The sequence below is a fragment of the Perkinsus marinus genome (assembly GCF_000006405.1).
Source record: "Perkinsus marinus ATCC 50983 genomic scaffold scf_1104296972058, whole genome shotgun sequence".
Taxonomy (NCBI): domain Eukaryota; phylum Perkinsozoa; order Perkinsida; family Perkinsidae; genus Perkinsus; species Perkinsus marinus.
Genome location: NW_003201888.1, coordinates 43,356 through 64,475, shown reverse-complemented (window position 1 = coordinate 64,475; position 21,120 = coordinate 43,356). Strand labels below are relative to the sequence as shown.

The window sequence follows — 21,120 nt, the reverse complement described above, 5'->3', positions numbered from 1 at the left end:
GCTTTCCAACGAGGCTGGAATATGTCTCTTAGAACACATCGATAAGCTTCCTCGGGCCCAATTGAATGGAATCATGCAGGAAAAGACGCAAATTTGCTCGAAGGGTATGATAATAAGATTGATCCTTTCCTCGGCATAAGTCAATCACCATATGTATGAGCTCTCCCATCTTGCACACACATCACAGTGCTATGCGATACGATCAATGTTGTAGGGGTGAAGATTGAAACGGAGTTCACGTGCTCTGTGATTGCCTCGACAAGTGTTAAATACGGCCGTTACGACGGTGGCAGGAAGCTTTCTGAGAACATGGGGCCGCTTGCTGTAAGGCTTATCATCGAAAGCACTAGTGAAACTAACGCTTGTGGGTGAAAACGAAATTATGAACAGTCTTAGTCTGTTCAGAAAGCGGCCGGGGCTTTCGATCTGGTTTTCCTATCGCCGTCTCGGATCAGTAGCTCAACGACAGCAACGCCTGGAATTGCCCGGTCCACCGCGATTGAGTATATACAGTGAGAGCAACGGCGTAGCTTATGAGAATGGCTCAAAGCGAAGCTACAAGGTACATCAAGAGTTTAGACGATCATATCACACTGAGCAAGGAAGGGGAATGCTACTTGAATGACATCCTCACACGACTTGATGAGGGTGAGCGAAATGAAGATCACCAAACGTAGCCGATATCATCCTGTATTCTAGCCTCGGAGAACAACCATATGGCTGAGGTAACCCCGGCATTGATGTCAGCACTGCGGAGGGCAACCCTTATGCGTATGTGTCGTGCATGCTCTCGTCTCGAACGAAGTGGAGTCGTCGAGGTTGAGCACGTGCAAGAAGCACTAGATGTGAGGCTCCGAACCGATGAAATCTGATCAGCCCGATTGATACTTGTTCTAAGTGATGATCTCCAATTTGCAGGTCTATATGGCAAGTGCTCTGATGAGGCAAGACGCTCTCACAGAAGAGGTCCCAAATGGGGGCGGAGCCCAACTCGGGTCAGCCGAGGTGAGCCATGAGGGTTCGGTTGGAACAATACCACATCCCGAACACTGGGCCCCATTGCCCATCGAAGAACATACAGTGATGCATTTTTGATGCATATACCAGCCAGTGTGGGAAAATCCAGTTACGGGGACCTTTGAGAGGTGTGGCCCTCGAGAGAATACTGTGGGACTCGCTAAGCCCCACCCACTACGAATCCCTAGGGGTTGGGCGCTACAGGCAGAAGGTCCACTGGTCACCTCGCGCAGAGGACTGAGGCTGCGCGCCACACCTCTCTATGTGTTCGGCTGAATGCATGATGTTCCCAACACGTGTCCCGGCGTATACTACTGCCCGCCGTATCGGTCTGTGCTAGAGCGAACTACTACCACCACCCCCACCGAGGCGTCGTCGTCGAGGGAGAGGAAAAGCCGGGCGACGGAGGGAATTCCTACTGTATTGCCAGCAAGAGCTCCAGCGAAGGCCGGAGCTGTCGGAAAACGAATTGAAGGATCTCGCTAGGAAGGTAGGTGATGCGAATGGTATCATGATATTGGGTTCAGGCCGGTTGTGACGGAGATGAAGAATGTGAGGCCCTGGTCAGTGAAGCTAACTATAGTGGTTTTATACTGAAGAAAGCGGGCAACGTGTATGAGTACTGTCGATGAAAGCGGAGCACGACCGACGCGAGACGACTGTTTCGCGATTTTCAGTTGGTCCTCATGATTATGCTGATACAACTCTTTCCGGAAATACCATTTCCTTTGTTCCGCAGTGGGTGCCAGGATTCGTAAACTGCAGCAGATCGTAAATTTCACGCGCCCAGCAATGCGTGTGGTCCTCGACTATCGTATTAACCCACCAGCTACGAGACTTCAGGAGTTGTTCGCGTCTTCCAGCCGCAAGAGAACGTGAAATTCAGAACACCGCGTAATCAACTCGTGCACATGGGCGAGACGAAATGTTCATACTTCCGGACTCGCTGTGTTGGAAATGTCGGATCGAATCTCCGTAGTTCCCGAGGTGTCTCCTCTTAGTATGAATAGAAAAGTGAATAAGTAAATGTCTTTTCAACGTATCTCTGGAGACGACTGCTGCTTCAGTCGACGAGACAGCTGTGTGGAGCGCATCGTGCCCCGCGCTGGTGGCGTCACGTCGCCAATCGGCGTCACATTTCGGGCGCATCTCGTGAATTCCCGGCTTAATCTTCTCCCTCACAGGCACGATGGTCAAGATTAACCAGCATGCTATTATTCATAGCGCGGTAGAGCATGGCAGGTTTGCACTAGGGGCAACGGCAGAGCTGGTCGTGACTGGTATGGGGATCTTGCCCATGCCACGGGCCTTCGGCAAGTGGCTGGAAGGTTTCCTCTGCCGCATTTTGAGCTGTGCGATTTCCGGATACTGCAGCATCGGTTGAGCTTTGCTAATCTCAGAGTACGTGGTAGACCAGCGACATCCTATTAAGAGGCCGGAGTAGGTCAAACAATGTGCACTCTCCTGCTCAACCTCCTGGATTCGTATGTGCTGTGCTCTTGGTCATTTCGGGAGAGCCTTTTATCACTTTAGGATAGAGTCTCAACAGGAGTGCAGGGATAGGGATTAGCGCTGTGCTTAATATGCCTCTTGAACATGAGATGTGCTGGTCTACATTCAGTCTCGACACGTTCTGTGTTCCTCCCTTAGTCTTTGCCCACCCTGGAAGTTACGCGACCATAGATTATAGTTATGATGAAATTCCCTATTGATTTCCCCAACACATTCGCCCGATGGAAATTCTTATATGTGTCTTCGATTGTTGCATGTTATATCGACTGTACATGATGGAGTTTCGCTAGGGTACGTTCCCTAGGAGAGTATTGGTACTGTGGTTGACGTTGCCGGGTTCTGATAGCCTTTTCTGAATTCACTTTTCATGTATCGGTTGATGCCTAGGGTGCGATAGGAGCTCATCCGCTCTGGACAGATTGTTGTGTTCGGTCGAATGACAGGAATTCACGATTCGTGACTTACCCTGCATCGCTCATTATGCCTTTGAGGACCTTTTCGGGACTCGTGTGAGTGCACGCATGCACAAGGAATCAGTTGCACGCATATACACAGCTTTCATTCTACATGGGATGTTCGATGAGTAGCCCTCTGAACTCAGACTTATTCGTGGAACTATATTATTCGAATAATTCAGGATTGATTCTGAATTCGAATATTGGTGTACTGAGCGTGGAGAGTAGAAGTGATGTTTCTTACCTCAGTTATGCTGGTTCATTTTTAGAGCACCATAGTGTCTCACCATGTCCATGTCAGAAGATAAGATCTGCACCAACGGTGCTTCCATATGGCGCTCAGCGAGTAGCTTAGTGATGACGGCTATCGGTCTGGGAATATTGGCTATGCCCCGTGCAATGGCTCAATCTGGGTGGGTTGGTGGCTTGCTAAGCCTCTTCCTTAGCACAGCCGTTGCTGCCTTCGGGGCTCTGCTCCTCTGGAGGGCAGCTCTCCTCAACCCTCAGAACAGAGAGACGCCCATGGCATCTTTCGAGGCCATTGGCAGGGCCAGTTTTGGACGAGCGGGTGCTGTTATCCCTTCCCTTGTTCTACACATCCTTCTCATATTCGTCTGTGCCGCCTTGCTTCTCGTTCTTGCTTCTAGCATCCTATCTCTGACCAGAGTGCTGTCTATAAGAATATGGCTACTGATATCGGGTATCGTCTGTTTACCTTTGACGTGGATAAAGGATATGAAAGAGGTTGGCTTGGTTGCTGCCTTCGGAGTGGCGACAGTAGCAGCGGCTGTCATCACTATAATCGTCGCCTGTATTGCCCACTATGTGGAGCGGGAAGACGATCCAGCTTATCAAATTTCGTCCCCTTCGCCTCTGGACCTCATTGCTACGTTCAACATGTTCGTTCTGTCTTTTACGGTCACTGTCACGGAACCTACCGTTATCGCTACTATGGATAATCCTCGAGATTTTCCCAAAGCCTTGGCTCTCGCATTCGGCTTCATTCTCCTCGTATACACGGCTATAACGATACTCGGGTATCTCGCCTTCGGTGAAACACTGCTTCAAGTTGATACTGTTGTGGACGCAATAGCACCTCCCGCGGATTCGTTGACCGTTGTCGCATGGGTCATATACATCATCATGCTACTGCTGGTCGCTGTACATCTCTTGGTGCTTTTCATGCCAACAGCTCATTTCATCGATTCTCTTTGCCGATTCGACGACATGGGACGATGGCACACGCCTAGAAGAGCCACATTGGCTCGTATTGTTACGCGATCGTTACAGCTGGGTGCTTGTGTAGCACTGGCAGTGGCAATACCAAGTTTCAATCGTCTGGTGAACATTTTGGCTGCTTTCTGCATCATAATGTTGGCTGTAGTATTCCCGATATTATTCTACCTCCGTCTGCATTACTTGAATAAGGAGCGTGTAAATTGGATCGTATGTGCAGTGGCTTTGCTACTTCTGCTGCTCAGTCCGGTATTAATTGGAGCAGGGTTGTATGTGGCAGTGACATCTTGAATTGTCAAGATCCCAAGTCGGCATATGGCGGCATTCGGGAACTCTTTTCTTTAATGTGTAAAGCAGTGCTTGCTTTAGACGTCTACAATATGCCTCTCCTGCTCTACTACTAGAATTCTGTTGTATGAACACATTCAGTGTTCAGACTTTTTCCTTGGAATTTTCACGCACTTCTCCTTGTTGTGGGAAGGGGTACAACTCCATTGTAAAGTCGGTTGTGGTGGCCTACAAAAATATTTTCCCCCGTCATTGAACCATTCACCCACTATCAACCAAATCAACTTTCTTCACTTTCATAACACATTCAGTTACTCTACGTTGAGTTGAGAATAAGTAGGCTGTTCACCGAATTGCTCCTCAAGCTAAGCAACCTGCACGAAGGACACTCGCGCGAGAGAGTCTCTCGGAGAGAGTCTTCACGTCTGATGAACTTACTGCATAATCGTCATCCCCTGTGAACAACGAGTACGAACGAAAGAACTTGTTTTGCTCGATTCGAGATTCAGAGCGAATGGCGAGGTTATTCTCCACAGTCCTTCGTAGTAGAAGGTCAATCAGAAAGTAAGCGGATTTTCGACATCACAATCAGCAACATCCTCAAATGATTGACGTTATTGTTCTCTCAGATGGATAATCATTTCAGTCAAATATCACTCAGGATAAGTAAGCGGAATGAGTATCATCATCGAATTGACCAATTGAACCGAGGTAGTGAAAGCAGCACCGATCAAATTTGCTGCAAACGACCTCAGATTAGAAGGTTATGCAATGAATACTCCTGCACGCATACGTCAGGATTCAAGACGGTTTGGCGAGGCGATATTTGACTATTCATATCTTCAGACTGCGGAACACTAACGGTGGGTTAAAACAAGAATATATGATGATTGGCTTGTTCCGTGCAGTTCTATGGTTGTAGACAGAATTGACGAGACTCAACGGAACTAATATGGCAGTGTATTATTATACGGAATATTCCGATACAGCTGCAAGGGCAAGTTCTTTTTTCATAACGTGATTTGAGTGAGTATCGTTCCACTGCGCGTCATAATGGGCAAACACTTGTTGAAGCCACTGGGTAGTCTGAGCTGCTTGGGGATCGCGGCCACCGCCGTAACTTCCCATGGTTACCAACTACAACAGGAAGGGGGCTTTCTGAACTAAACGGCAGCCGAAGACTGGTGTTGTCGTTTTCGCGACAGTGAGGATATCAGTTGATTAAATAGGCGGGCTCGTGTAAGACGAAGCTAGAAGTTCAGTTGGGAGTGGTTCAATTCCTCAAATTTAAGAGGGATAATGGGAGTTTTGCCCAAGGATGAACTCTTTTTTCCTTCTTTTTCTTTTCCCGCTCTGAAGGGAAACCTCAGTCGTTGATAGAGTGACTGATGACACTTTGGGTCCGACCTGGAGGTTTGGGCCAAGCTCGCTATTGCAAAGTAGTTGATCTTGTCAGCCCCACATACCATATCCTCACAGAGCAGGAAACAACAACAACCCCTCACCTGAACACGGACGGATACACTGCTCACCCGAAAATACGAAGTCAGCTGCTGTTGGAATGCCACCACTAAGTCATCCATTACACCGAGGGCCGACCTAGGAACAATTCCTATGAGGAGTTCTCATTGTAATTTATAGCCGAAGTAACGTGTTCGTTCACGAGTGAGTAGTACTGTAATGATGATGTAACAAATACATCTTACTCTCGATCAAGCAAGATGTTCCACTTTAATCGGCGTCGTAGTTGAACGCATATACTGGTAAAAACTGGACGCAGTTCTAATTTAGAGCTCCTACCACAACAACCGGACCTCGAGATTGTTTCTGCCATCTTCAAACTGCCTTTAACTTCATGTTAGTCACATCGACTAACTTCGCTCCGCTTAGTTTCAGAAAAGGTTTCACAAAAATATCGTATTAGCCGTATTAGTAATAATACGTCTTAGAAATCAAATAATAGCCGTATTAGAAATCAAAGCGTAACCTTGTACACGCCTGCATGCTCCGATCGTCCCCAAGTTCTGGTACAAATTCTCTACACATTTCAATGAAATTTCGGTATAACACAACATGAAATGATTTCATGTTGTGTTATACCGATTTCCTTACCACAATTAGTGAACTCCAACATAAATGGGAAACTTAGACCGAGATAAAACAAGCCTTCAGCTCATAGGGATCTTTATAAGAGTGAAAGGAAGCATTCGCTTTAGTGACACTATTGGAGTTTCACCCGTGATATAAAAAACACTAGTGAAGAACATATTTCACGACTCTTGCATAGCCCGTTTTCGACCGAGCATTACGCCACTCCACGCATAACGGGTGAAACTCCATTGATTAACACAATACAAATTCGAACAATGGTGTCAAGTGTCACCGTCCGCGTCACCCCTGGCCTGCTTATACCCGATCACAGCCGAAAATATTCTCTGGGATTCCTCAATAGGCTCATCTAATCACGAAGTGAAGTAAAATGTCATTCACAGAACACATCACAGCTCACCTGCATGCAATGGTAACACTCCTGTGAGGCAACCCTCACCAGCCGCCCGGGGGTCTCTCTGAAGACTAGCAGGATGCTGTAGTAGTGCTTTCAATGCACCATAAGTCGCCCTTGATTCTACGAGGTACGCTTCCTCAAGTTTACGTCTAAGACAAATAATGATAACACTCATGAGTGTTTGGTGTACATGCGTTCATCCATAGGCTCAACTATCTTCTTATACGAGGGAACTTTAGAGTTCGCCATTACGAAAACCAACACAAATTGAAATCTTCAAGGTAACTCGACTCAGTCAATTGCCTCGCTTTGGAAACCAAGCACTGCAGAGTGAACCCGTTAGTCAATCTTGCGGCGTCGAGCTGATACAAAAAATGAGTAAATGAACCTTGAAGCCATCTTGCTGATGCTCACATGGCGGCCCATGCCGGACGTTTTTCTCGGGGTGTTTTTTTCCGAGACCCTCGTACTCAGAGTAATCGTGGCTCGGGGGCTCCCCAATATAGCCCATTGCATACAATGACTGCAATACCACTATCAAGATGACTGTAAATATCAACAACCACGACCAAGGCTGACATCAACAACAACGACATGAGCAGTGGTGGAACGCTACTACTTACCGAGTTGTCGTTGAGGACCTTCAACATGCTCACTTCGCGCATTTTTGATAATACAAAACAACTACTCCTTGAGACATCACTGAACATCAACACCTTCGCACGCGAGAGAAACACTACAATTGGCACTTCAAGTGAACAGTAATATCATCATCGCTTCGCTCCGTGGCATTTCTTATACCTGATACGAGTGTTAAAGAATATGCACATGTTCAACCACATGTGTTGGTGGCAATGTGAAAATTTCGAGGAAATTTCGGGAAATTTTCGTTAGTTTTTGGCACATTTCCACCAAAATTCTCTCGTAAGCTTCTACGGCTCAGGATACTCCTGAGCTCAGCTCGAGGATAGTGTGCATATTTCCAAACACTGCCCGATACAAGCCTAGCAGTGTAGCGCCTGACCAGCCATATTTTCTCACTTAAGACCGCTTCCACAAGGGCATTTCTCATTAACTCCTATTTTCTTCTTCGTCACAGGCGGCCCCGATTTATCAGTGCTCTCAATTTCAGAAGCCTCATTACTAGCAGAGATGCTACTCGTTCCACCACAGCTCATCTGACTTGCGGTCTGAGGAAGAACACAATCATAATTTTGTATAATACAGTCAAGGTTAGCCTATCCACCTATAAGAAATAACATTTCTCAGGGTTTGATAACAATCGAGGGAAATGTTCCTAATGTGAGGACATCAACATAGGAAACTCATTGAAGAATGAGCTCTTAGCCATGTGGGAAATTTGAAATGAGTTTGACCCGTGTTATGAAAAACACTAGTGAGAACCATATTCAACAACTACTGCATACTGCGAATATCGCCTTTTCCACCGAGTTTTACGCCACTTCACGTGAAACGAAGATTCTTTCCCAATACAGCCAACTCACTATTTCATTGTCAGGCACATCACTTCCATTCGTAGAGCTGCTATTAGCTTGTTCCTCAGCGATCATCACGGCTCGTCGAGAATCTTCCTCTTGCAACTAACAAGGGGAATCATCTAATCACCGCTACTGTGTGAATGCGAATGCGATATAAAAATCTATTTTATCGGCGAATATTCATATAACATCTTAACATGATGAATGCTTCCACATAGCTTGGAGTTTCGTTGGCTAAATCGAACTCTCGAACGACCTATTGAGGCCCTCCGTGTTAGCCGCTCAACTACTCCAGGGACCCATCCAGCCCTGAGAGATAGCATCCCCCCAGGGTTTGATAACAATGGGGGGAAATGTTCCTAATGTGATAATGACATTTACATGGGAAACTGATTGAAGAATGTGTTCCTAGCCATACGTGGAAAATTGAAAATGAGCCCCCCCTAAGAACACTATAGGGTCCTGGATGATTCCCTGAGCTACTTACTGCTAGTCGCTTCCCTAGATACTCCATAGGCAACGTATAGAACAGCAGATAAGCTTCTGTGGCCAAAACCTAACATATTCAAAGCTTACAATCACACTTGCATCAATGGAAACTCACTTCCCCTTCACTCGCTGGTGTTATCGTTTCGTCATCACAACGCCACCACATATCGCTACCATCGCGCACATAGGAAACGTAATGACCACTTTGTAGTGTGGCATGAACACGACTAAGAAAATGAGATCGAGTATTGCTTCGGAATAGACCCACCTCGTGAGATGAGTAACTACTCCTATGAGCTTGTACTGCTCAGCCAGAGCACCATGGGGAGAGGACGACACGCAGTAGGGTCTTAAATTCAGTTTTGCAGGGAATGACACCTGACAACTACAGAGCTGTTGAGTACTGCAAGCCGACGAACTAGAAGCTGTACCATCACATAAGCTCATGTGAAGATGACAGTGATTATTTCCAGAATGTCGTTTAAAACGTTTCGTTATAGTAACTTCGAAGTTCAAAAAAACAGTCATCATGCACTATCGGAATTTTGATGAATTCCAAAATACCGTTTTTATTTCCTATCGTAATATTCACTATTTTCAAAACTCCGTTCATACTTTCTATCGTAGTATTCACTATTTTCAAAACTCAGTTCATATTTCCTATCGTAATATTCACTAATTTGAAAAATGCCGCTATCATTCACCATCGTAAATTTGATTAATTTCTAAATTCCGCTTCATTTTCTATCGTAATATTTAATAACTGCAAAAAGGCGTTTTTACTTCCTATCGCACTTTCCACTAATTTAGAAATGCCGTTATCATTCCCATCGTAATTTTAATTGATTTCAAAATGCCGATTGTATTTCCTATCGTAATATATACTAATTTCAAAATTCTTTTTCTCATTCGCGACTCGATCAACTTCAAAATGCTGTGTGTAATGCAGTCCTAATAATAACGAGTTCAAAGCTATCCCTTCCTGAGGTAAACGGCAACCGCAAAGACCAACCTCACCGTCTGTTTGTTCTTCATCATATTCATGTCGAATCTCTTTAGGTGTATCACTAAGACCATCGGGGTGTCATAAAATAGTATTCGACGGGCAGCTCGGACCCTGAACATTGGAGTTTCACCACCCGTGATATGAAAAAACACTAGTAATCGCGAATATCGCGTTTTTCAAAGAGTTTTACGCCACTTCACGTAAAACGGATGAGACTCCATCAACTCCTTCACCCACATGCAGTAGACCAGAACCAACCTGTTGTGACAGCACTCGCACAAAAGCTTGTTGTCCTTATCGAGCCTCGTGGGCGCCGTGAACAGTCTCAAACAATCTTCTAGTGAAGAGGTGACTTCAGGTAGCAGATCTATTGATAAATCCAAATATGGCTCTAAAAAACAAAAAACAATTCCATAAAAACGCGAGAACTAACCTCACCACTAACATAGGTTTGCTTCGGGCACTTCGGGCACTGCGTTAAAGTCGCATACCACGCCCCGAACAATCGAGAGTTGATGGCCGAATCGTAATCAATCGGCCCCTCCAGTCCATCTGCATTAAAACCGTCAACGAAATTTACTAATTTTGGCGCACCGGTTCGACGTAGGAGGTCACCAGTAGCAGATTCGAGACGGTCCAAGATAAAACGCAGAAATTCGTGACTGTCATGCTGGTACCTGTAATAGTACTATAGCAACTCTCAAGGGAAATAGAACCAGTAAACTCACCCTAGTGGGAGGTTATCGTCCAAAATATCAGGTATTGTATTCCGAGGATATACACTTGAACGATCATACAGCGGTCCGTTCTCCAACGCTATAGGCTCCGAATCCGCAGTAGTAGAAGAGGAAGTCTCCAGAGCCTCGACACGTTGTGATGGGAGCACCTCAGAAGCTAAGAGGACACCTCTCATAATCATTACTATACAATGCTCAACGAGGCGGCTCACTTCCATCATCATACTCCACACTGACGGCAACTATACTGTCGGCTGACTCTGCCGTGATAGTAGTAGTACTAGGCAGCTCGTTGGCGTCGTGATAGACATCTCCACCATCAGTTTGCACCCCAGCAGAATCGGAATCACAGTCCTCATCCATAGCAAGCACTTTAGGGTCAGTATGGATACTACTAACTCGTCCTACTCTGCCCTCGAGGCCGTCGACACGGACCTAGGGGGGAAGCAGCATCTACTTACCTTATTGAGGTGTTAATACAAATATAATGTATCATTACATATACGGGGTTTTCACGTACTATTCAGCCAGTGGGGGGGGATGAATTTTTTTAGTTTTCTTTCGATTTTCTCCCATTTTCCTCTTTTTCTCCAATTTTTCAAATTTTTTTTCAATTTTTTCCAATTTTTTCCATTTTTTCAATCTCATTTCAGTTTTTTTCTAGTGACAGAGACCCTCGGGAGGTGTGGCCCTCGAGAAGATACTGTGCGATTCGTATAACCCTACCCACTACAATAAGAAAGAAGAACGTCTACTGGTCACCTCGCGCAGAGAACTGAGGCTGCGCGGCACACATCTCCATGGCGTAGTTATTATATCAGTATCAACACTCTAGATTTATACATATATGCAATCCTATTATATATCTATATTACTATACACTCATTCATCACTGTAGTTTCACCCGTTTTACGTGAAGTGGCGTAATACTCTGTGAAAACCCGATATTCGCAATATGCAGTGGTTTGTGAAATAAGCTCTCCACTAGTGTTTTTCATATCACGGGTAAAACTCCTTCATTTAACTGCTCACTAATTATAAGATACTACCATGCTGCCGAGGGTGAGCTCAGGAGAGGCGACCGTAGGAGGCGGCAGGGACTGTGGTCGTGGGGGTATCGGCGTGGGGTAGTAGCTGAATACACGCCACTGTGGTGAAGGGCTAGACTACTCATATTCATACTCATCTAGGAGCTCTTTAAATGCTCGTAAGAAAACTGACTTGCCATCTGACGCCGCTGGGTTGACCTGTGGGATACCTGCAAACCGAAAAATACCCTGACCGGGGATCGAACCTGCGTCCAGTATACTACTCTTGATATAACGAACAAACAAGGGTATTCTAAACAGGCACTGGAGAACCTGATAAGAACCATACTGTGAGTCTAAGTGATACCATCCCTCACCGAATTAGCAAAGCATGTATTCCCTATGTTGTCAATGCCCTTCATAGGAGCCTCCCAGGGATCAGTCGCACCTAAGGAAACCGTTACAAAAACTCATCCAAGTGGTGACGAAAAACTACCAGCCGCGCGACTGCTCTGTGTCACCATATGACGCCACTGACGATCGGGAATAATCTGCCACGGAAAATAGTGGTTTTGAAATACAATATCAATGGAGTTTCATCCGTTTAACGTGAAGTGGCGTAATACTCCATGTGAACTATAGGATTTCCGCGACAACCGATAACACATTCCGCGAAGCGAAGTATGTTTCCCACTCCTGCTTTCCATATCACTGGTGACACTCATATGTTAGGTTCCGCTATCACCACACTGTCAATGCAGTACACGCTTGGCTCGAAGTGCAGCTGCGATAGTATATATTCCATCAAAAATTCAATAATCCTTATTCTCATTTGTTGCATCAGTCGAGAAATTCACCGTACAAAATTCTTGATGCCCCCCTCCACTTGCGTGAGTACTAACAGAGTTTCACCCGTGATATGAAAAACACTAGTGAAAAACATATTTCAAAATTCACCACGCGGAAAACAATTATGTTATCGGTCGCTAGGACTTTCACGTCTCAAATTTACTCCACGTTGGACGGCTGAGACTCCAATAGTACCTTCCGTTTTTTATCAGCTCTCAACTTTAGCATCGTCACAGGCAGTAGTGATGGTGTTTTACTTGATAACTCTGCGTGTCCGCACAACGCCTACAGTATGATACTCTCCAACGGTAAATCCTGCTGCTATCTACCTGATGACCCAGGATCCAATCCTTCTTCTGACATGCAATACTGCAGTAGTAACTACATCGATAAGTCTCCCTCTCGTTATACCACAGTTTCTGACTTATTACACGTTCCTGCATCGCGGACAGAGACTGTTAGCAGGCTGGTAGCAGTTCCCACATAGATGCCCTCGTGACTGTCGATTCGACTGCATAAGGAACCACCAAGGAACTACTTATCATCATAACCATTTAACTATCGTCAACACAACTCCTTCACTCGCCACGAAATTCCGCAATTAATAGATTCTTGACGTGGAGAACAAAAGTGCAGTTCTCCACTTCGAAATTGAAACTCTCCACAAGTTAGCTTGCCAGGAGCACATTGAAGAAAGTCTAGGACAATGTTCATATTTTGAATAAAAACTTTGTAGTCGTGACAGCACAAGATTATCATTTCCACTGCGTTTCCAAGCGTCCCCCAGCGTTTCACTCTTCACCGCCCTAAAAGCTCTTCTGTAGCATCACCAACCCATGGATCCTCGTTGGCGAGTATGTCTGCATGCATCATGAATACAACGTGGGAAATGTATGTACCAAACAAGTTCACGATCAACAACAACTAACGCAACCACCGATAACACGTGTATACAATACGATACAGAGTTTAGGCTTGAAATTGTATGTATATTTTTCACCAGAGAATCGTCACTACTCACACCTCCGACAAAGGAGCTTCGATAAGCACACACCAACAATCTTTGGCACTCGCATTAGGAAGAAGGTGATACCAGTTGTTCGCATCATACTAACATGAGCTCCACAACGATAACACCGAATTTGCTATGAAAAGCCTTTAGTAATGGTGGTATGTGTATAGAAGTGTAGAGATGAGCAAAATAGACCAACACTTCAAGCTCAATACAGACTCTTGTAATGTGTGTGGAAATCTGACTCCTCATCCACACTCAATTAGTACCCATAAAGAGCCGCTAGGCGAGAAATGATCACTGCAATGACCATGGAAATGAGCAGCTGCATAGTTGTAAAACCCGAGGAAGAGCGAGCCACCACCGCACTACGAGCCTGTGTAGAGGGAATGACCATCCAACAAACAGAATCGGTGATATTACCTTGTTGGCTTCGAGCTCCTTCTCCAACTTGGACTTCTCCTTTTCAATCGACAATGTGTACTGAACGAGTTCGTCGTACTTGCCTCTCAGTTCTCCAGCAGCAATATTAGAAGAATTCGTGGCGGCAACGGTAGGAGCAGTAGCAGCGGCACCTTCCTTGGCCTGAGAGCCCTCCTCAGCTGGCTTGAAGATAACATGGAGACGTTGCTCGTGAATATCCGCCTTGGCAACGCGAGCCCATTCGTCACGCTCAAGAGGCTGACCTGTGGCACTAGTAGTAGCTTGAATGAGGAACCTATCTGTGTTGAGGCTTGGATCCGAAGTTTGCGGCTGCAAAATAATCTGCACATCCACAGTAGCGTCGGCAGCAACAACACCAGAAGAGGGTCGAACTAGATAATTGCGAGGAGCAGTCGTCTTGATTTTGAAAGCCACTGCCTTCTTGTCCCCGTCAACATTAGTCAGGGACAAGGTAGTGTTAACCGATTGATACAAAGTGTTGGGGAATACGATTTCACCAGGCTTCACAGATAGGAGACTAGGCATGACGGATAATCCTTCAGATGCAAAAATGGCAACTGTTCACTGCACACCACAATCTTATAATCATCGTCAACGATCCTTGCCTGAAATGGAATAATTCCTCCGATCCCATCAAATCTGTACTCAACACTGGACGACTTTCTCCGGAAGCCTAGATTCCTAATTGTCCTCATTCTCCACTAAACTGTGTCACACTAGCTAGTCGACTCAGATCCTAATGAAATTTCTATGTCTTCCCGTCAACAATGCACCTAAAAGTGCGTACTACCAAGGCAGTCTCCGAGGCGTTACGAAGATCATTTCAGAAGGTCAAGGAAGGCCTGTTAATAGAAGAAGAATCCTACCAGTGTTCACAGTAGCGCGTACACTTGAAAACTAACCTTCACTTGCATATTCCTAGCGCTAAATTGTTAGAGGATAACTCGTTATCCCAGGTTAAAGTCCGGAAACGAGTGGCACGTCGCTCCGTCTTTACCTCACCCGCCATGTTCGACAAAAGTTTCGCCTGGCTCGTTGCTGTGACTACCGAAGTCTATGGGATTAAGGAGCAGCAGACCACAGCGTCAAGCCAGAACATGTTTTTGAACTACATGTTGACTCGAAACTATCCCATGGGAGGGTGGGAGGGGAACCCACTTTGACCCATTTGAAACATCTCAACCCACAAGGTTAGATGGTTAGGTCAGCACGATACTGTGCAACGCCGCCGATCGCCAAACTTTTGATGCAATCAATGCTACGCTCCGCTAGGCTTCGCTCCGCTCATCCTAACATCACGTGCATTGATGAGCCACAAAAGTTTCGCCTGGCTCGTTGCTGTGACTACCGAAGTCTATGGGATTAAGGAGCAGCAGACCACAGCGTCAAGCCAGAACATGTTTTTGAACTACATGTTGACTCGAAACTATCCCACTGCTTGTACCCCCATCGTTCGACACAATGCGCGTGCGTGCGTTTGCACTACTCACTTCAAAGATAACTACCCGGAAAGTGGCGTGACGAGCTTGGGTACGGATCGCATTGTTCAGCTTTCTTCAAGTTCGGAGCAGAAGCTCAAACGAACAGCCCTTTCGCAGGTGCAGTGTTTCGTTGGCACTACTACCACCTCAATTGAGCTGGGATGTAGCGTCGCGTTTTGCGCCCGGTTCGAAGAGGGTCACTAAGGATGAATAAGTCCTGCGAGCAATTGATTCCTTTACCTTTGTTGGCTCTGCTCTTCCCTCCACCTGTTCGTTCTGCAAAGCCAACTTGGCTTTGCCAAGTCGTGATGAGTAGTATCTCGGCTTGCTAGCTAGCATTGTAGTCTCAATAGCGTTTTTCATTGTGCTGGTGCACCCTGACATAGCGTTGTGCATTCAAGTCACGGAGCGCCTTTCAGGCGAGCACAATCGAGAAGAGATGAGTCTCGATTCCATAGCCTCGCATAGACCAATCGCGCAAGGTATGAAGCAAGACGCGGGCGACTCGAACCCGACATCAATACCTGGTAACAAGCAAGCTACCGCCTGGCTTTTCAACCAAACATCCAGTTCCCAGGTACAGGAGTGACACCGAGTAAGAACGAGAGCAAATGTCGAGCTGCATCGAAGACAGCGAGGAATACATTCCTTCCTACGTAGCTAGAGCAGTCCGCAGCCTAGAGCTCGACGCACAGGAGCAGTTCACCGACTTCAGAAACGGTGGCATGTGTGCTCTACCAGGCGAGGAGCAACCCATGTCCGGCCAGCAAGTCTCCTTTGGCAAACGCCTAGGCAAAATGCTGCTCGAAGAGGGTTTAAAGTGCAACCTCAAGGAGCTCGTGGAAAAAATCGACCGGAAGCCAACTCAGGAACAAGCAGATGCGCTTGAGAAGGCAGCGGAAGTCGCGGCATGCAACGTACGGCAAGCTTTGGCAGCTGAGTTCGGGAGCTCCATATTACAGAGGGACAAGGGTAACTCAATCTACTGCGGCCTGCTGAGTGTCATCACGGAGCAACTCGAGCTGCAAGACGTCGATTTCCCCAAAATATGCAGCCAAGGGCTACCTTTAGGGATCGATGTTGAGATACCCCACTCAAGCCTCTACCCTCGCTACAAGCCCAAGAAACAAAGTCTCTACGAGATTCCTAGGGTCCATTCCAATTACAAGTCGATGTTGATCCCTGAAGTGAGGGAGAAGGCCGACTGCATCGTCAGAGAAGAGGAAGCGAAAGGATATATCCAGCGCATCGACAATTCGAGTTTAGCGTCGGGTGGGCGAACTTATATCCGCCGAGCGGCCGTACCGAAGGCAGGCTCCTACGAAAACGGCGTGCGAATCGTCGAGGATTTCAAACGGAGCAACACCAACCTGCACTCGTCGATCCCGAATACGGCACGCTTGCCATCGGTTTCGCATTTGCGACAGTTGGTGGGCTCTCTGACTGCACCGCACAGTCAGTCCACCTCCAGCTACAAGATCTTGCAGTTTGATTTGAAATCTGCCTACCGCCACCTCGGTATACATCCCGAGGAAAGGAAGAATGCCTCCTTTACTCACACCTTCCAGGACGGAAACACCGTCGCCTATGAGAATATGGTTTTATCCTTTGGCCATAGTGCGGCCGCGTATTGGTTTGTCCGCTACGCCAGCCTGGTCTTGTCCTGCCTGGAACTCATACTGCGCGCCATGTTCTCCTCGACGAGCTCAAAGCCATTCGCCTGCTATATGTACGTTGACGACGGTTTTCTCTGCGTGCGAATTGAGATCTACACTGAAGTTGCCATCATAGTAATAGTATTTTGGCTTCTTCTCGGTTCCGCCCTGAGCTGTAATAAGCTCCGGTGCAACTCATCGGATGGCACTGTCGTGGGTATCCGCGTTGACACCAAAGATCACCCTCGATTCGAGATCGATCCCTCTAAGACAGGGAAATTACTAGAGGACTTACGCAAGGTCGTCCGTGCAGGAAGAGTGTCGGAACAGGAGCTATCGTCTCTGGCCGGGAAGCTCAACCGATACGCATCTTTGCGCAAGTATCTGAAGCCCTACCTACAGCCCTTCTACGGCCTTTTAGCCGTAATGCGAAAAGTCGGCCGAGTCACAGGATCCTGTCCACCTGGGAGTGAAGTGCACATCACCGCGAGATTCTTCATAAAAATTCTAACCGACCCCCATGCCTTCCACTCAGTGGGCCCGATTCGTAGGTCGATTGATGGCTTCTCCGGTACGCTGCTATTATTCACCGACGCTTCAACTCGGGCCTTGGGAGGGGTCATAGCACTTCGTGACGGCTGCTCTGATAACTTCACTAAGCCCGAGAAGTCCCAGCGCACAATTTGGTTCCACAAAAAAAATCGATGAGTCTGTTCTCAAGCCCTGGAATATGGCAGCCAAGGACGGCCGCGTGGGGACTGAAGCAAAAAGTATCGTGATCGCTGAGCTACTAGCGACATGCCTGGCCCTCAAAGAGGCAGAGCGGGCCTATGGGAATCTCTCTGACTATAAGGTCGTCATTTACGTCGACAACAAGGCGGTAGCTTCAATCCTGAGAAGCATGTACTCCAAGGCACCGGTACTTGCTCGGTTGCTTCGGAGCATGGTTGAGAGTCTAGCCAGACTCACTCTGACAAGCTACACCGCACAGTGGCTGCCGTCAGAAGAGAACTGGATCGCCGATCGGATCTCTCGAGGGGACACAACCTTCTTACCCACGTCATGAGCGTCGGTTGACGTTGATGAGAATTCATTACAAGCATTGGCTTCAGGCAAGTTTGAATGAACATTAGTGTAAGCACGGGTTTCTGATAATCGCACGTTTCTGTCCAAGAGGCCGAGTTATCTTGTTTTGCTTCAATAGTACAATCTGTCGCAAAATCTCTACGGCATTATGTAGAACTCCTTTCGCATGGCCGATCGGCGCCGAAAAGCAGTCGCTTTCCTTCCCCAGGCGAAAGCCGAGGGAAGGAATCTATCTGAAGAGGTAGCAGATCTCGTGCGTTCTGCTCTGGCTCCCACTACCAGGAAGACATATACTTCTGGAGAGAAATTGTTCCGCGATGTTATCTTGGGCCCTAAGACTAGAATCGACAAAATGTATCCGGTCTCTTCGGATTCAATACTCACCTTTATATACGTCCTCAATAAGGTCGGATATGCGTACTCGACGGTGAAAACCTACACGTCTGCTATCAAGACTCGAAACATCGAGAATGGCCATGCTTTCTCCCAATTAGAAGCCGGGCATGTTAGGAGGGCTTTAATAGCAGTCCGGCGGGGCAGCTCCCGAGCTGGAACCCCCCTGGGGGCCAAGGCCCCAGTCACGATCGGTCAAGTTCGTGAGGCCTTAACACTCTGCAACGGAGGGAGGAGAGAGTCCGGCATAGCTATTGTGATGTGTATCCTGGGATTACTCCGGAGCAGGGAATGCTTGAGCTTGCAATGCTCTGATATTATCTTTAACACCGTCGAGGGTATGGACGTAGTCGAGATTCACATACGCCGCAGCAAATGTGATCAATTCGGCAAGGGCGCCGTCGTGACGACGGCGTCGTCCGCATCGGATGTGCCTGTGCGTCTCCCATTCGCCCCTGCCATGAACCAATCTGTGCAGTACATAAACTCTATCAATATATGTGCGACGGATTCAAAAACAAGTGGCTGAACCCGAGGGGACCTCTCTTCGGCTGCCTCACCTATCACACCTTTCGTCGCCATGTCAAAACGATTTTTGAAGCGCAGCTCCCAACTTCACACGGCTCGATAGCAACCCACTCTTTGCGACGCAGCGGAGCCCAGTGGATGTGGTATGCTGGTATAAGTACCTTCAGCATTTCGCAGTACGGTAGATGGGCTATACAGAATGTCCTGGAGAAGACGTATTTGAGGGGCGTCACCGCAATGGTAGAACACCACTATGCAGAGGCCATGTTGCGAGGTCCGTCACGCCCACACAAAGATCTTCTTCGGTGATTAACGCCAGGATAATCGTTTCCGAAACCCAACTTCGAATCGTGTTTAGTGGGTCTGGATTGGGCACAAGAACTAACACTTTCTGCACTGTAACTGAAATGGAACTTTCAAGCGAAAGCCCCTGTAAGTCTGCAAATGCTAGTCACAGTTCAGAAAGCATAGTTCTCCATGACAAGCAGGGTTCGAGGCTGAAGTCTTAAACCCCAGCTTGTTTCCAGACCCACGTGCCATCGAGTGTGGATGTTTAATAGAGGATAACTCGTTATCCCAGGTTAAAGTCCGGAAACGAGTGGCACGTCGCTCCGTCTTTACCTCACCCGCCATGTTCGACACAATGCGCGTGCGTGCGTTTGCACTACTCACCTCAAAGATAACTACCCGGAAAGTGGCGTGACGAGCTTGGGTACGGATCGCATTGTTCAGCTTTCTTCAACCCACCCCACCACACCCGGCACAAGAACTAACACTTTCTGCACTGTAACTGAAATGGAACTTTCAAGCGAAAGCCCCTGTGAGTCTGCAAATGCTAGTCACAGTTCAGAAAGCATAGTTCTTCATGACAAGCAGGGTTCAAGGCTGAAGTCTTAAACCCCAGCTTGTTTCCAGACCCACGTGCCATCGGGTGTGGATGTTTAAACTGTTTTCAACTCAACAATTGAAAGATTCAATTCTGTCGAGTGAATTTGTATTTCGCCAACATCATTGGCATATCACGATCGAGACACTGGTTTTATACGGTAGTTTAGCGAATATATCGCATGTATGGAATTGGTCAACCAAATGCTGTCGAAATGAGCGGAATTGGTTGCCAATTGTAGTAAACTCATATCCACCATGCGCTTGTGGGTCAGTTGCTGTAGGCCGATCGGATCGAAAATTGCTCCTCGTGAACGCATCGTTTATAGCGTATTCATTTCTGAGTCTGGTTGGGGCAGCTATGCCATACGAAAAGATGCCTCACTACAACAAATTTGTTCTCCGTTTGTGGTAACTGCGATATCCAAGGAGATGTCACACTACAATCAACTCCTCCGCTGGGGCAGCTATGCCATCGAAGGAGAAGCCTTACAGTAAGGCCCTCACTAGAATCTATTTTTGGGGGCAATTACGCCATCCAAGGAGATGCCTCACTACAATGGAGACAACTGAGTTGGCCTGCTCAATAATGACTAATATTATAAGTAGCCAATCTAGTCTAGCAGGATAAGTTAGTGAACTGTTGCGCGGGTGTCTCAGCCTGAGATTTTCAGGTTGGAATCTTCGTCGAGGTATATTTCGGAATTCAGGTATAGTCAAGGAAGTCGGTATATAGTACGTTGTTGGTGGCTTCAAGTTCTATCCCAAGAAACCCCATTCCAGGAATGGGGCTCAGAATGGACAAATACAATACGTGAGAATCTCATCTGTATTCCATCGCCAACACTACAAATGGAAATGCGCTACGCAGCGTAGCCTACGCCAAACAGATTTGTTATGCAAACTTGGTCTTACGTAGGCCTGCCCTCGCACACTTCCCCCAACGGTAGCAAATCATCTAGCTGAATATTTGGTACAACGTTCTCCAATAACTGTAGACTCAGATTGTGTTTG

General features: G+C 47.0%; 5 protein-coding genes across 5 annotated transcripts; 2 read left to right on the top strand and 3 right to left on the bottom strand.

The window, feature by feature from the left end:
• Positions 1–3,251: 3,251 nt before the first annotated feature.
• Positions 3,252–4,785, top strand: Pmar_PMAR025852 (vacuolar amino acid transporter, putative). Its single transcript, XM_002766701.1, has one exon. The coding sequence runs from the start codon at positions 3,273–3,275 to the stop codon at positions 4,509–4,511; it is 1,239 nt and encodes a 412-aa protein (XP_002766747.1). The 5' UTR covers positions 3,252–3,272; the 3' UTR covers positions 4,512–4,785.
• A 2,095-nt stretch (positions 4,786–6,880) lies between these two features.
• On the bottom strand, positions 6,881–7,679 carry Pmar_PMAR025851 (hypothetical protein; the record flags this gene model as incomplete). Its single annotated transcript, XM_002766700.1, has 4 exons — positions 6,881–6,966; positions 7,018–7,163; positions 7,267–7,376; positions 7,638–7,679. 4 exons carry the CDS (start codon positions 7,677–7,679, stop codon positions 6,881–6,883), a joined length of 384 nt encoding a protein of 127 aa, XP_002766746.1.
• Positions 7,680–7,760: 81 nt separating this feature from the next.
• Pmar_PMAR025850 (conserved hypothetical protein) lies at positions 7,761–12,297 on the bottom strand (the record flags this gene model as incomplete). Its single annotated transcript, XM_002766699.1, has 17 exons — positions 7,761–7,815; positions 8,056–8,204; positions 8,520–8,615; positions 9,001–9,069; positions 9,118–9,229; positions 9,271–9,380; positions 10,020–10,119; positions 10,267–10,399; positions 10,447–10,560; positions 10,603–10,685; positions 10,806–10,902; positions 11,027–11,180; positions 11,795–11,879; positions 11,928–12,003; positions 12,058–12,106; positions 12,151–12,221; positions 12,270–12,297. The coding sequence occupies 17 exons, from the start codon at positions 12,295–12,297 to the stop codon at positions 7,785–7,787; spliced, it is 1,557 nt and encodes a 518-aa protein (XP_002766745.1). The 3' UTR covers positions 7,761–7,784.
• Positions 12,298–13,582: 1,285 nt separating this feature from the next.
• Positions 13,583–14,624, bottom strand: Pmar_PMAR025849 (Vesicle-associated membrane protein-associated protein B, putative). The gene is made up of 2 exons (XM_002766698.1): positions 14,058–14,624; positions 13,583–14,010 (listed from the first exon to the last, which is right to left on the bottom strand). Exons 1-2 carry the CDS (start codon positions 14,601–14,603, stop codon positions 13,897–13,899), a joined length of 660 nt encoding a protein of 219 aa, XP_002766744.1. The 5' UTR covers positions 14,604–14,624; the 3' UTR covers positions 13,583–13,896.
• Positions 14,625–16,170: 1,546 nt separating this feature from the next.
• Positions 16,171–17,922, top strand: Pmar_PMAR025848 (hypothetical protein; the record flags this gene model as incomplete). Its single annotated transcript, XM_002766697.1, has 1 exon — positions 16,171–17,922. One exon carries the CDS (start codon positions 16,171–16,173, stop codon positions 17,920–17,922), a length of 1,752 nt encoding a protein of 583 aa, XP_002766743.1.
• Between the last annotated feature and the right edge of the window lie 3,198 nt (positions 17,923–21,120).

What these genes read in the sequence shown, in the direction of transcription:
- Pmar_PMAR025852 (XM_002766701.1), top strand. Translation starts at nt 3,273, where the DNA reads ATGTCCATGTCAGAAGATAAGATCTGCACCAACGGTGCTTCCATATGG.
- Pmar_PMAR025849 (XM_002766698.1), bottom strand. Translation starts at nt 14,603, where the DNA reads ATGCCTAGTCTCCTATCTGTGAAGCCTGGTGAAATCGTATTCCCCAAC. An exon ending in AGGAGCTCGAAGCCAACAAG is followed by an intron (nt 14,011 to 14,057) that starts GTAATATCACCG and finishes CCCTCTACACAG; the next exon opens with GCTCGTAGTGCGGTGGTGGC.